This window comes from Olea europaea, unplaced genomic scaffold, assembly GCF_002742605.1.
Source record: "Olea europaea var. sylvestris unplaced genomic scaffold, O_europaea_v1 scaffold1995, whole genome shotgun sequence".
Taxonomy (NCBI): domain Eukaryota; kingdom Viridiplantae; phylum Streptophyta; class Magnoliopsida; order Lamiales; family Oleaceae; genus Olea; species Olea europaea.
The window spans coordinates 142,722-156,463 of record NW_019237821.1 but is presented as its reverse complement, the minus strand read 5'-3'; the positions used below and the strand labels follow the sequence as shown (position 1 = coordinate 156,463).

Sequence of the window (13,742 nt, the reverse complement as noted above, 5' to 3'; positions counted from 1 at the left end):
AACACCCCCCCCCCCCCCCTCCCTCAATGAAGGCCATCAAACATGGGTTAAAAGTAATCAAATTTATACAACTGACCATACATTTGAGAATTGGTTGGCCATAAACGATTAGGACGATCCACCTACCTAAACTATGAGTAGAACAGGTTAGAGGTAATGTGTCTAACTTTCTTGCATGGAGCATTCAGAAAATGTTTATGTTGTTAACAATTTTAGTGTCCAACACACAACCTCATTGTCATGTAGTACAAATACAAAGGAAACAAAAGATGCTTATGTAAATTTCATCTTAACTCTCCTATGTGCAAGTCATAGACTAATGCGTTAATAGTTTTTATAAATGAGTGGCAACATAAGATTGAAGCGAGCCCCACTAAGATTTCTCCGTCCCATCCCTGCTTATTCAGGGATCAACCAAGGTGAGGAGCCTCCAATTGCTAGCTAACTCATCGTTTATTGTCATTAAATTTTGTTTTAAATATGATGAAAATATTAATCATTTTGTATAAAGTTTTAAAAATTATTCAGGGTGGTTCCGGATGGAGACCGCATTCCTCGTCCTCGCCCCTCAATCCATATTAATTGAGGTTTTTCCATCTTTTTACCATCACCATAAAACTTACGAGCTTGTGATGAGTTGACTCTTGAATTCTCTAAACATTATCAAGATTATTAAGAGAAATTTCTTAACCCTTGTTTGAGCACTATTCTTTTTCAAAACTATTCTTTTTTCTCGAATTTATTTTCAATCACATATTTTATAAAATAATTTTACATGTAAATCTAAAAAACTTATTATTTTTTAATCATACATCTATCTATAACATATTAAATACACATCAATTGAGAATAATTTTTTTGACGATTATATCCCTACCATAATTCAATTATTTTAATAATATCTTATTTTTTGTTTTTCATCTTGGTTCTCATCAATGTACATGTAGATTTGACATATTCATTTCATATGCGTGCTTCCATTAATGTATAAATTTTTTATTATTAATTCTCAATTAATTAACATTTAACATTCACATTTATTTAATTATATTAATCTCATTTATGCATTTTAGTATTATTTATTCTAATTATAAGTTAATTAGAATTTCACATTCAGCCCTTATTTGAGCTCCATTTTTTCATTAAAATACACTCTTCAACAGTAATTTAACCGCGCTTCAATCACATTTTTCAATAAAATAATAATACATGTAAGTTCATGACTTTTTTTTAATTTTTAAATATATATTTTTTATCAATACACTATTCAAAATACTTTTTTTTTTTTTTTTTTACAAGAATAAAGCTCAATTAAGGGCTCGAGAATGCATTCCATAATACTTTTACTTGCTTTACAAAAAAATCACTATTTGAAACATATTTTCCTTAAAAAAGATAGGGCCCGGCATTGTAACAAGGTCCATTAAGTGGCCCATTAGAGTACAAACAGCAAAAGATTGATCAAAACGAAATTGGACACGCGTCTCATAAAAACGCGTCCACCCCGCCAGGTTGCTTGTTAGAGCCCTACAAATAAAAGTCGGTCAATTTTTATTTTATTTATTTTGCGCTTAAAAACATTCATCTGCAATTTAATTCACTATATATTTTATTAATTTTCATCGATCTGCAATTCATTTTATGCTTTATATTCTTTAAGCAATCTTGTCGTCTCGCAGGTGACTGTTCTTTTTCGTCGCTATTTTTTGTTTTTTTTTTTTTTTTGGGCGATAATACGAGAAGTAAGTTGTGTTTATATATAGTGGAGGTCTGGTTCATGTAATTTGTGGGAAGTTGTTGTTAATTTCTCCAGTCATGATCTTTTTTATTTTACTTCACAGTTTTTAATGATCGGTTGAGTTTGGTTTCCTTAATTGAGGGATCGATCGTCAGATATTTAAAGGGTTTCCTTCTTTTTTTTTTTTTTTTTTTTTTTTTTTTTTTTTTTTTTTTTATTAATTCATGATTATAACTGATCGATTGGGGTGATATTTCGGATGTTTATGTTTTAATGGATTTTGTAGTTTTTGATTTTTGTAATTTGTGATAATGTTGCTTAAAACTTGTGAGGGTTTTGAAAATCTGTGTTTGGCCTGAGTTTCGTAGGGCAACTTAACATCTTCATTCAGTAGTTGATCGTGGTGAAACATGGAACACCGAGTCTTAGAAATTAAGGGTTAAAGAAATAATTTCAACTATTTGGATTATCTTTTCTTTATTGACCTGAAGAAATTTTAGGAGTTTGATGCTGCAAGATATATTTGTGTTTTTAAATGGAAAGATGAAATGGCTTGATTTCGGAGATGGGGACTAGATTGTTCTGTAGAAAGATGAAGAACTAAATAAAAATGTAGTCTAAATATGCATATTTGGTTGAATGGCCTGAATTAGTGTAGACGTTTCTTTTGTTCCCTTCTTGGGCATTGAAATAATTTCATTAACTGGTATTCTTTTGTTTCTGAAGTTTGTTCTTTCTCTTTTGATGCTCTAGTTGTGTCTGGCTGTAGCTGGCTTTCTATAATTATCATTCATCTTCTGATCATCCTTGAGGATTGAGGAACCATGATGTTTGACATTCTGGAAATGAAAGTGCAGATTAATCATATTATCTAAATACTCTTGACGTATTTCAAGAGCTAAAAATTTGTGCAGCGGTATTAGTAATGCACTTTGACAAGAGACAAAATGATGGCACAGACTATTAGTAAAATGAACTCGAGATGCTATGCTACTGTGTGCTGCATTTTGTAGGCTAATATTTCCTAGGGTTGCATGTAAACATACTTGGCTCTTCTCAAAAGCCCACGGGAATGGCATTGAGCTCCCACATCCATAGCAGGAGTAGTGAAAGCTAGATTTCATGGAAAATACTCTTTTTTACTGAGCTTAGTATCTTGCAGTTCAAAAGACTTTATGGAGTTCCAATATTCATCCTTTATTTTCTATTCGAAGGTACAGTTAGTGATGTGCATGGGATGTGTGTAGGTTTGTTAGGATTTTGATGAAAATGAATTTCAGAAAATGTGTATTGTGATAAAATTGTTGTTGTAAGAGCTGGCATTTTCCTAATTTCGCGACAGGTTTTCCTAGACTTGTTCTTTGATATTTGTAAGTTGCCATGTTAATTTTCAGGCAATTAGCAACTAGAGAATGGATGGAGGCAGGGATCCTTTCTTTGGTTTTGGTAATTTCGGTGGCTTTGGAGGTCAAAGAAGCCTAATGTCAAGCTTTTTCAGTGGGAAAGATCCATTTGATGACCCCTTCTTCACACGCCCATTTGGCAACATGTTTGAGTCAAGCTTATTCGGTTCCACTGGTAGTCCATTTATGGATTCGCATGCTCCTGGATTTCTTGAACATCAGTCCCCACACCCTAATAGATCTAGGGGACCAATTATTGAAGAGTTGAACTCTGATGATGAAAACGAAGGAAAAGAAAGTGGAAAGGACAAGAAGGATAATCCAAGAAAGCATGGGAGGTCTAGCACAGAGCCTTTTGTTGAGGATCCAGATGATGAAGTTACTGGTGAGTTGTGTTTATTTAGCTTTGAGGGGATTTGGTAACATTACATTGATATTCAGAATGTTTTGATTGAAATGGGTCTATGTATGGTCGTTGCAGAGAGAAAAAGTAAGCAAATGACTCCTAGAAATGATTTTTACCAGATGCAAAATGTAAGGCCACGGCCCCAAACAAGCAGCTTCACTTTCCATAGCTCCACTGCTACTTACGGTGGTGCAAATGGTGCATATCGCACTTCATCTAGAACCAGGAGGACGGGTAGTGATGGAGTAAGCAGAATTCAAGTTAAATTGATTCTCTTTTTAGATTTTCTATTGGGCTTGGTTGTTTAATTCTGCTCCGTTTATATATTTGGTGGTCTACAGTTAACAATGGAAGAGCGCAAAGAAGCCAATTCATCTACACGTCAAGCATCTCATATGCTGTCAAGGGGGATACATGAGAAGGTGTTATCTCTGGTCTTTTGATGTTCTTCATGACTCATTCTTCCACTTACTTATCTGAATTATGAATTCATATATTTTCATCTAGAATGCCTGAGTTAAATATTTTAATTGTGCGAAGAAATTTTAGGAGTTTGATGCTGCAAGATATATTTGTGTTTTTAAATGGAAAGATGACATGGCTTGATTTCGGAGATGGGGACTAGATTGTTCTGTAGAAAGATGAAGAACTAAATAAAAATGTAGTCTAAATATGCATATTTGGTTGAATGGCCTGAATTAGTGTAGACGTTTCTTTTGTTCCCTTCTTGGGCATTGAAATAATTTCATTAACTGGTATTCTTTTGTTTCTGAAGTTTGTTCTTTCTCTTTTGATGCTCTAGTTGTGTCTGGCTGTAGCTGGCTTTCTATAATTATCATTCATCTTCTGATCATCCTTGAGGATTGAGGAACCATGATGTTCAACATTCTGGAAATGAAAGTGCAGATTAATCATATTGTCTAATTACTCTTGACGTATTTCAAGAGCTAAAAATTTGTGCAGCGGTATTAGTAATGGACTTTGACAAGAGACAAAATGATGGCACAGACTATTAGTAAAATGAACTCGAGATGCTATGCTACTGTGTGCTGCATTTTGTAGGCTAATATTTCCTAGGGTTGCATGTAAACATACTTGGCTCTTCTCAAAAGCCCACGGGAATGGAATTGAGCTCCCACATCCATAGCAGGAGTAGTGAAAGCTAGATTTCATGGAAAATACTCTTTTTTACTGAGCTTAGTATCTTGCAGTTCAAAAGACTTTATGGAGTTCCAATATTCATCCTTTATTTTCTATTCGAAGGTACAGTTAGTGATGTGCATGGGATGTGTGTAGGTTTGTTAGGATTTTGATGAAAATGAATTTCAGAAAATGTGTATTGTGATAAAATTGTTGTTGTAAGAACTGGCATTTTCCTAATTTCGCGACAGGTTTTCCTAGACTTGTTCTTTGATATTTGTAAGTTGCCATGTTAATTTTCAGGCAATTAGCAACTAGAGAATGGATGGAGGCAGGGATCCTTTCTTTGGTTTTGGTAATTTCGGTGGCTTTGGAGGTCAAAGAAGCCTAATGTCAAGCTTTTTCAGTGGGAAAGATCCATTTGATGACCCCTTCTTCACACGCCCATTTGGCAACATGTTTGAGTCAAGCTTATTCGGTTCCACTGGTAGTCCATTTATGGATTCGCATGCTCCTGGATTTCTTGAACATCAGTCCCCACACCCTAATAGATCTAGGGGACCAATTATTGAAGAGTTGAACTCTGATGATGAAAACGAAGGAAAAGAAAGTGGAAAGGACAAGAAGGATAATCCAAGAAAGCATGGGAGGTCTAGCACAGAGCCTTTTGTTGAGGATCCAGATGATGAAGTTACTGGTGAGTTGTGTTTATTTAGCTTTGAGGGGATTTGGTAACATTACATTGATATTCAGAATGTTTTGATTGAAATGGGTCTATGTATGGTCGTTGCAGAGAGAAAAAGTAAGCAAATGACTCCTAGAAATGATTTTTACCAGATGCAAAATGTAAGGCCACGGCCCCAAACAAGCAGCTTCACTTTCCATAGCTCCACTGCTACTTACGGTGGTGCAAATGGTGCATATCGCACTTCATCTAGAACCAGGAGGACGGGTAGTGATGGAGTAAGCAGAATTCAAGTTAAATTGATTCTCTTTTTAGATTTTCTATTGGGCTTGGTTGTTTAATTCTGCTCCGTTTATATATTTGGTGGTCTACAGTTAACAATGGAAGAGCGCAAAGAAGCCAATTCATCTACACGTCAAGCATCTCATATGCTGTCAAGGGGGATACATGAGAAGGTGTTATCTCTGGTCTTTTGATGTTCTTCATGACTCATTCTTCCGCTTACTTATCTGAATTATGAATTCATATATTTTCATCTAGAATGCCTGAGTTAAATATTTTAATTGTGCTGTAGGGTCGTTCTGTGTCACGAAAACTGAACTCAGATGGTAGGGTGGATGCAATGCAAGCCCTTCATAATCTTAATGAAGGTAGCATATTACTATTAAGTGGTGTTTTTGTGTAATTGTCAGTTCACTGTCAAATAATTTTGTTCCCTCCTTTAGATGAACTTGTCAGTTTTGAGGAAGCCTGGAATGGAAAAGCTAGACAACATCCTGGCTTGAGTGAAGGATTCAATATGCAAGGTGTTATAGGTAAGTAATTTGTAACTCCTTGATGATTGGATATGTTGTTTTACGGGATTGGTCCCGTGTTGATGCTGTTATGAAATTTCAATATTATTTTATTGATGCTCTCTGCTTAAAGATTTTGTTGGTTTCCTCTTAATTATATATTTTTAATCTGTTTTCTGGTACTGAAGGATGCATATTGTGTAACTACCCATTGAAAAAAATATCAGTATTTTAATTAATTAGGCGGATAAAATAATAAGCAAAAGGAAAGAGGATTTCATGTGTACTAAAATAAAATGGTGATGTGAGAGTCATTGATACCGCGAGCAGTTGTGCGGTTGGTGGTAAATGACAAATACCTTGTCCCTACGATATGTTGTAGTAGAGTAGGTCCCTTTTATTATCTTGTTTGGACCTACTGGGACTGGTAGGACAGCAGAATATAGATATTTTCATACACTTGTATGATATTGAAATTTATCCTATTTAAATCTCTTCTTTTGGCTTCTAAATTTTATAATTACATGACCCTGTTATTAGATTTGTTTTCACCAGAAAAAATTCAGATATCTGCCCCTGTTTGTAATTGTTAGATTAACATTTTTTCTTCAATAAACTATTAGCACTGTAATGGATATGTCTCTCTAATTTACTCTCTTTTGGACTGCAAGATGGTAAGATGTCAAATATTGATATCTTTATCCACTTGGATGCCAGTGAAATATATCCTAATTAAACATTTACCTTTTGTATCTAATCACTTATTTTTGTTATTAAATTTTCTACGACATAAAACAGTGTACGTCATTGTTGGTAACTGCTTGATATTAAATTTCCATTGAGAGGGGGAGATCGTTAGAACAATATCTTGACTGGGTTTTGGCCCCTGCTTTTAGTGCTCAGTTCTTCGCAACTAATTCCCGGCCCAAAAATGATATTAGAGACCTTTTTCGACTTATCAACTAAGGGCTGAGTGAAAGTAACCTTTTCCTCTGTGTGAAATCCTTAGGATCTGGAAGCAGTGGTCAGCATGGGCCAAACAGGGGAGGTTTGGCACTTCCTTCGACTCAAAGCTCAAACTACATAGGGAGTACAAATCCAAACATGGGACATGGGGTGGGTCCATCTCGTTCACGGGGTAGATCAAGATTTCCTGGTGCCAATGGTGTAGATCCAGCAATGAGGCGTTAGGATGCTCAGGAGATGCTCTCTTAAGTTCTTGAAATATGATGCACGATTGGCCCGAGTTTCACTGCCCTGAGGGTCTTTTTAAGAATTCTGTTATGAAATAGTAGAAATGCTTTAGTGAAAAGCAACATTACTGTTCTGTTATGAATTGCTATTCTGTCGAATGCTGATTGATTGACAATGATACATGAATTAGTATGTAATGAGTGAAATAACAAAGAAATCATTCAAGACGGAGAGGCGTAAAAATGGTTGGGTCATCCTGGCCTGGGACGAACCGTTGGAACCTTTTTCTTGAATGGATTGACATTTGAAACAAAATATAGGTCAAACAGACTTCCGGAATTGCCCTGCAGCTCGAGATTCAGCTGTGAGTATGGTTATGGATTCTTATTTCCGAAAGTGAGCTTTTCGGACATCAACCTATTTAAATTTAAGAATGTAGATTCCTACGTGATCAATGGTGACAATATGGATTGCAAAATTGTGTCATTTTTATTTTTTTTTTAAATTAATTTTTTCAGAAGTTATTTTTATTCACACATATTTTAATAAAATAATATTATACATAAACAGAAAAAAAATCTATAATTTTTAGTCAAAACATTTTTCAAAAATCATTATTCATAAAATCATTTTCTCTATCAAAATTGAGTTCAAACAACCGAAAGTTATGTGTGATTTTGACTTTAGCATTGACGGTTTCAATCGTGGAAGAGTTCTTCTTTTTGAATGTCGGGATTCGTAGCCACACAACTTGAAAGAATTGGGTAGTTTTGTCAATTTATAAACGAGACATGTCTGGCGTGGGCCACAACCAGAGGTAGCCAATTTGAACAAAGTATTAGACAGGCCGGGCTTAGCCTGACTCATACTGGTTGGTCCTGGCTCTCCGCAGACTACCATTGTATTAATGAGTTATATCACACTTATAAAGGTGGATTACAAAGTTATTCGATAAAATAATATTCACATCAATTATTTTAAAAATAGATTTTTAAATCATTTCAAATCAATAGTTTGAATTTTGCCAACACATTTTGTAATTGGACTTTTGTAACCCAACTTTGTACAAGTAGCTTTATTGTCCAATTAATTTGTAGAGCTAGAGCATGTCGGTTGTGCTCGGTCGACGCCTGCCTTGTCCAAACAAAAAATTGGCAACCTTGTTTCAAGTTAAGCATTCTTACTCCTTGTTTGATCTCCATTATTTTTAAAATACATGTTTTTACTCTTTTTTTAATTACATATTTTTCAATAAAATAATATTACAAAAAAACTCAAAAAATTTCCTTTTTTTAAACTCCACATTCTCCATCAATTACTATTTCAAAATACATTCTTAATTAAAAAAAAGAAAAAGAAAAATGGGGCTCAAAATAGGCAGTTAGTCGATGAAACAATTTAGTAGTACCTGCAAACAACACGTCAGGCCAAAAGAAAATATGAAAAAGATGCAAAAAAATTAATAAGAAATTGTCTATAACTTTATTGAATGATGACCATAGACCATAAGCACCTAGTACATATTATAATAATAAAATAAGTTTTGGCCTGTTGTGACACATTCCGCGATTTACCTACCTCACAAAGCTCTAGGGACGAGGAGGTAGGGGCCCTTAAAGTTGGGGCTCAACCTTTAATAATTAAATAAGTTCAACAACTCTCCAGTATGATTGTAGCTAGTGATTATCCAAAAAATAAATAACGACTATCAAATAACAAATTAACAATTTCGTATTTATCACTTCAAGATCTTTTGATCTCCTCATCATTCCTTTGATTCTCATGATTTCTGTTACCAAGTTGTGCAACGTTTCTAACAAGGTCGAACTTATATGAAGATGTTAGCATACAACTGAAGGTAGTCTTATCTTAATCTACACGTTCTTTCAATTTTTCTTAATTCTATACACAAAACAAAACCAAGAAAAGGAACAAAAAAATGTTGTCGCTTTGCACGCAGCCCATCTCTCTCTCTTTAGAATTCACCTCCGGATGACAAACTCTTCGCCAGACTCTCGATCAATACGTTTGATCCACCGTTTCTCAGCCTTTCCGGAGGCAGCGCCTCCACCTCTCGCCCCCACATGTGCAATATCCAGCCCCTTCCCCACCGGCAAAAATATTGACCGCACAATCCTTGACTCACCACCTACCACACTTCGCCACCTAAAATCCGACGCCGCTCTTGAATTTGCATTCTTGCATATGAGCACAGCACCCTTCTGGCCAAGTTTCGCCGCCCGAAGGATTCTCGCGAAGTTGTTCCGCCTGCAATCCACTACCAAAAAATCAATGCCAACTAAACTTTCCACCACCTTCTCCGCCTCGCCAACGATGATATGGGACGACATACCGGCCTTTTCCATGGCTGCTGCGTACTCCACCCTCGACTCTTCATCAGGGACTATGCAAATATGCCTGCCGCTGCCATGGTGGCTTGCAACAGAGAGACCGATACTAGTCGTAATTGGCCCACCCTGCGACCATGTTTCTACTATTAGCTTTGCTTTCCACCCGGCTGCCATGGCGGATATAAGTTCTGCTACACCAGATTCTTTTTGAAGTTGACACTACACACAGAAACACAATAAATCAGCACAGGAAATTGGAAAATGATCCAACTGAAAAAAAAAGGGTAAAAAAAAAAAAAACGTCAATAACGACAGATAAATCGACCCAAGATGACTTTACTACAATTTTACTGACCCATTCAGACCTTCGACGAGTTTTAGGCATCAGGAATTACCAGCTAACGGAAATATCAAGTACCTATTTTTCCATGGATCTTCTGTTGGGCATCAACGACAGGAAAATCCATGGCTAATCCCAGAACATTTTAGGGGTATCGAAACGAGTTTAGTGGTTGAACTTACTGATTTTACGGTGTCGAAATAAGCCTTGGAGGCTGTCTCTGGAAACCAAACAAGCTTCATCTTCTCCTTTTTTTCCCCAATTTTGTTGTTCTTGATTTGTATTTATTCTTCCCTTTCGTGATGTTCAAGTTATACTTTATCTTTTCTTCAAAGGTGAAATGCCAAATGACGCAATGAAATATGTGTAAAATCTTGTATTTTAATTAGACAAACACGTCTTGGAAAAGTTCTTGTCAATCCGTTGATATTGATCCACCTAAATCCAACGCGGGGATTGGTCATTGGCCCGACAATTCCCATATTTATTTAAATTATTTAATAATGTTGATGACTTGAGTTAATAGGCACTTTCTAGATATTATGTAACTAACTAAATTCTTGATTTGACTAGAATCAATTGGATTAATTAGAGAAAATCTGAATTTAGTTATTTGTTAAGAAGTTTTGTACAATCTAAGTTGAATAGACCCTTGGACCAAAATCCAAATTTGAACAATCTAAACAAGGTGGTACAATTAGATTAAAATATATATTACTTGAGAAAATATAATTAAGACCGTGCAAAAGGGTTGCTTTTAGTTTGTTGTCAACTCGATGGAAAGGGAAGGGAAGGCTTGAATTCGTTTAGCTCTTCGCTCGACCCATTAAGTATGTTAATGTTTACTCTAGAACGAAAAGTTGTTACACTCCATTTTTTCCCGATTGACCAGTTTAAACTTAAATGACAGTTAGACGGTTGCGTGTTCGACGTCTTTTTCTTGACAATCTATTTTACTAAATAACCAATTGAGAGGATGGCAAGAAAGAAGTGTGTCTATCATATAGTATTCCTTCCTTTAGGATTAGGACGTGAGGAATGACTTTATTAGCTTATCTCGTTTCGATATCCGAAAATAGAATCAAGAGTACGCAAATTTATTATTTGAACCTTGAATAAATTTAACCTTTTTCATTTTAGATACAAGATCGCTACATCAATAACCTACAATGTTTTTAGCGTAACTACTTCTAAGCATGCTAACACAATCTTTTAAAGTGCAGCGACTTCAAAGCAAACATTATCCGAGTTGTTTTCGTCTCGACAAGAAACTATTATTTAAGGTCGTGTCCAATATTTAGTCCGTGTTCGAATTTTATTATTATTATTATTTTCTTAATAAGAAGTTACATCTCAAGAAATTAGTAGTGAATAAGTGGGCAATAATACTTTTGGACCTACTAAATGTGTTATTAGAATTAAAATTTTACTTTAAAAAATAAATTTTAAGAAAAAAAATAAAAATCCAAATAGATGTTTAGGACAAGAAACTATTATTTAAGGTCGTGTCCAATATTTAGTCCGTGTTCGAATTTTATTATTATTATTATTTTCTTAATAAGAAGTTACATCTCAAGAAATTAGTAGTGAATAAGTGGGCAATAATACTTTTGGACCTACTAAATGTGTTATTAGAATTAAAATTTTACTTTAAAAAATAAATTTTAAGAAAAAAAATAAAAATCCAAATAGATGTTTAGGTATTGGTACTTCTTTCACAGCTCACATTGAAAGATTATATATTACGTCAACCATTACCAATGCATTTGAAGTTGAGAGGATTCCTTGATTATATTTGCTGTGGATTGTAGTTAGCCCACAGTATATGGATACATTCAAAAGGGGTGGAATTGATCAAACCATGAAAAAAGTGGATGGAGTGGGCCCAGATGAGAACCAGGCGATCGTGTCCGTCTGACTTCAACGACGGCACAAATCCTATCGATGGTTTTCTATATTAATGTTTAGATGATCATCAATTTATATGACAATAAAATCATTTAATATATTTTTTGAATTCTTTTTTCATGAATTATTTACATTAGACAATATGGCAATGTTTAGCAGTTATGACTATATAAATCAACATTCATGTTACACATTCAAACTTAAATTCAGATGAGGTACGTATTGATGTATAATTGGACAGTTTGAAAAATTAAAACAACAATACCCAATCAGTTTCTGACGCATCAGTCTGTCACTTCAATCCCTGTTTTACAATCTTGTTTAGTGGCTTTATTCATAAATCAATGATTATCTAAACTCTAAATAAAAAATATTATTCATATTTAATTAAAAATTATTGAAAATTACACTAGATGTCAAATTTTAGGTTTGCGATTACAAAAATGTCACTTTTTTAAAATTCTTGCAAAATTGTCAATTTTGGACATTTTTGGCACCTCTAGATGATTTTAATACCTAACATGTCCTTCATTAAATGAATTTGACTAGATAATGGAATGGTACAAAAAGTGTGCAAATGGCAGGGAAGAAATTAAGTGCATTTGGGAATTTTTTTTTTTAAAAAGGGCTGAAACATAAGACAAAAGCAAGAAAAACCAACCATTTCTTCCATTCAAAACGTCTATTGCCAAAAAAAAAAAAAAAAAAGGAAACCCTAAATCCACTCTCCTCACTCATTCGATTTGCCCACCCCACTAAAGTTGTTGTCGACGACCAGCGTGAAAATGTCCACCGTCGACAAAGACCACAAAAAATACAAGCGTAATCTATCATTTAAGTACGCAATTAACTGTGTGGGTGACATATAAGAATTTGGCTTGGGTCGCAGCCGAAGTAATCGATTTTTTTGGTAAACAAGTTCAATTCTTGACAATCTCCAGTAGAAAGTTGATTTCTTTTGAATTTTTATTGTTTTGATTTTGTGAATTGGCAAAAGAAAAAATGAATTAGGTTGATTTTGGTTTTAATTTGAATTTTTTTGGCCAGTTACATCACCAGCACGTCTAATGGAGGGTAGCATTCTCAATTACTTCAGGACTGTTTAAAAGAAATTGGTGCATTTTATGATGGAGAAAGTGGAGGAGAAGATTAAAAACGTCGATAGCAATGCAAGTGTGCAATAAATGCCCATTTTGTAAGAAATTATATATAGTATTTTTTAGTATGGATGATTTTGGTCACGTCCTCTACATACGTGTAGCAACAACATGTCCATAATGGGTAATCGCAGCAGTGTTGTTGACACATAAAAATTCAGCCCAAATAGAATGGCCCAAGGAATGAAACCCAATTGGAAGATCCCCAAATCAGATAGCCCAAAGAACGAAGCCCAATCAAACAATTCAAGATGAAGGCCCAAATAGGGAGGCCCAAGAACGCGGTAACGCCATCGCCCAAGTTTGCAAGTCGCCCAGAATCTGAGCGAATGGAGTGCCATGCAGTCGCCCAGAGCTGTTACTCTATTCTCGCCCAAACTTTCAAATCGCCCAAGGTCTTAGCAAACATAAAGTGTTGTGGTTATCAAGAAGTGCAGTTATCAAAGCAGTTATTAAAGCATCCCTATCACGTTCCACGATTTAAGGAATTCAATCGAAAACGGTTGAACGACGAAGAGTAATGACAGCAGTTAAAAAAAGCAGTTTCATGACAAGTTGGCCATTACGAGGAAAGTGGGCAGTTGTAGAACGATCAAGCAGTTTTTAGGCGGTTGATCACAAAGAGA

General features: G+C 35.0%; 2 protein-coding genes across 8 annotated transcripts; one reads left to right on the top strand and one right to left on the bottom strand.

Moving 5' to 3' along the window:
* The first annotated feature begins 1,518 nt into the window (after positions 1-1,518).
* On the top strand, positions 1,519-7,587 carry LOC111379477. Of its 5 annotated transcripts, XM_023002848.1 has the most exons (8): positions 1,561-1,679; positions 2,492-2,952; positions 3,133-3,526; positions 3,623-3,792; positions 3,889-3,969; positions 5,947-6,022; positions 6,098-6,187; positions 7,176-7,587. In XM_023002848.1, exons 3-8 carry the CDS (start codon positions 3,151-3,153, stop codon positions 7,355-7,357), a joined length of 975 nt encoding a protein of 324 aa, XP_022858616.1. In that variant the 5' UTR covers positions 1,561-1,679; positions 2,492-2,952; positions 3,133-3,150; the 3' UTR covers positions 7,358-7,587. The 5 variants fall into 5 exon arrangements, with proteins under 5 accessions (XP_022858617.1, XP_022858615.1, XP_022858616.1 ...); XM_023002849.1 differs by lacking the exons at positions 1,561-1,679; positions 2,492-2,952 and adding an exon at positions 1,519-1,539; XM_023002847.1 differs by lacking the exon at positions 2,492-2,952 and having other exon boundaries at positions 1,546-1,679.
* Positions 7,588-9,066: 1,479 nt separating this feature from the next.
* On the bottom strand, positions 9,067-10,423 carry LOC111379489. Of its 3 annotated transcripts, none has more exons than XM_023002866.1 (2): positions 10,234-10,423; positions 9,067-9,930 (listed from the first exon to the last, which is right to left on the bottom strand). In XM_023002866.1, the coding sequence occupies exons 1-2, from the start codon at positions 10,291-10,293 to the stop codon at positions 9,343-9,345; spliced, it is 648 nt and encodes a 215-aa protein (XP_022858634.1). In that variant the 5' UTR covers positions 10,294-10,423; the 3' UTR covers positions 9,067-9,342. The 3 variants fall into 3 exon arrangements, with proteins under 3 accessions (XP_022858634.1, XP_022858635.1, XP_022858636.1); XM_023002867.1 differs by having other exon boundaries at positions 10,067-10,417; XM_023002868.1 differs by having other exon boundaries at positions 10,130-10,417.
* Between the last annotated feature and the right edge of the window lie 3,319 nt (positions 10,424-13,742).

What these genes read in the sequence shown, in the direction of transcription:
- LOC111379477 (XM_023002849.1), top strand. Translation starts at nt 3,151, where the DNA reads ATGGATGGAGGCAGGGATCCTTTCTTTGGTTTTGGTAATTTCGGTGGC. An exon ending in CCTTCATAATCTTAATGAAG is followed by an intron (nt 6,023 to 6,097) that starts GTAGCATATTAC and finishes TCCCTCCTTTAG; the next exon opens with ATGAACTTGTCAGTTTTGAG. An exon ending in CAATATGCAAGGTGTTATAG is followed by an intron (nt 6,188 to 7,175) that starts GTAAGTAATTTG and finishes TGAAATCCTTAG; the next exon opens with GATCTGGAAGCAGTGGTCAG.
- LOC111379489 (XM_023002866.1), bottom strand. Translation starts at nt 10,293, where the DNA reads ATGAAGCTTGTTTGGTTTCCAGAGACAGCCTCCAAGGCTTATTTCGAC. An exon ending in ATTTCGACACCGTAAAATCA is followed by an intron (nt 9,931 to 10,233) that starts GTAAGTTCAACC and finishes TTCTGTGTGTAG; the next exon opens with TGTCAACTTCAAAAAGAATC.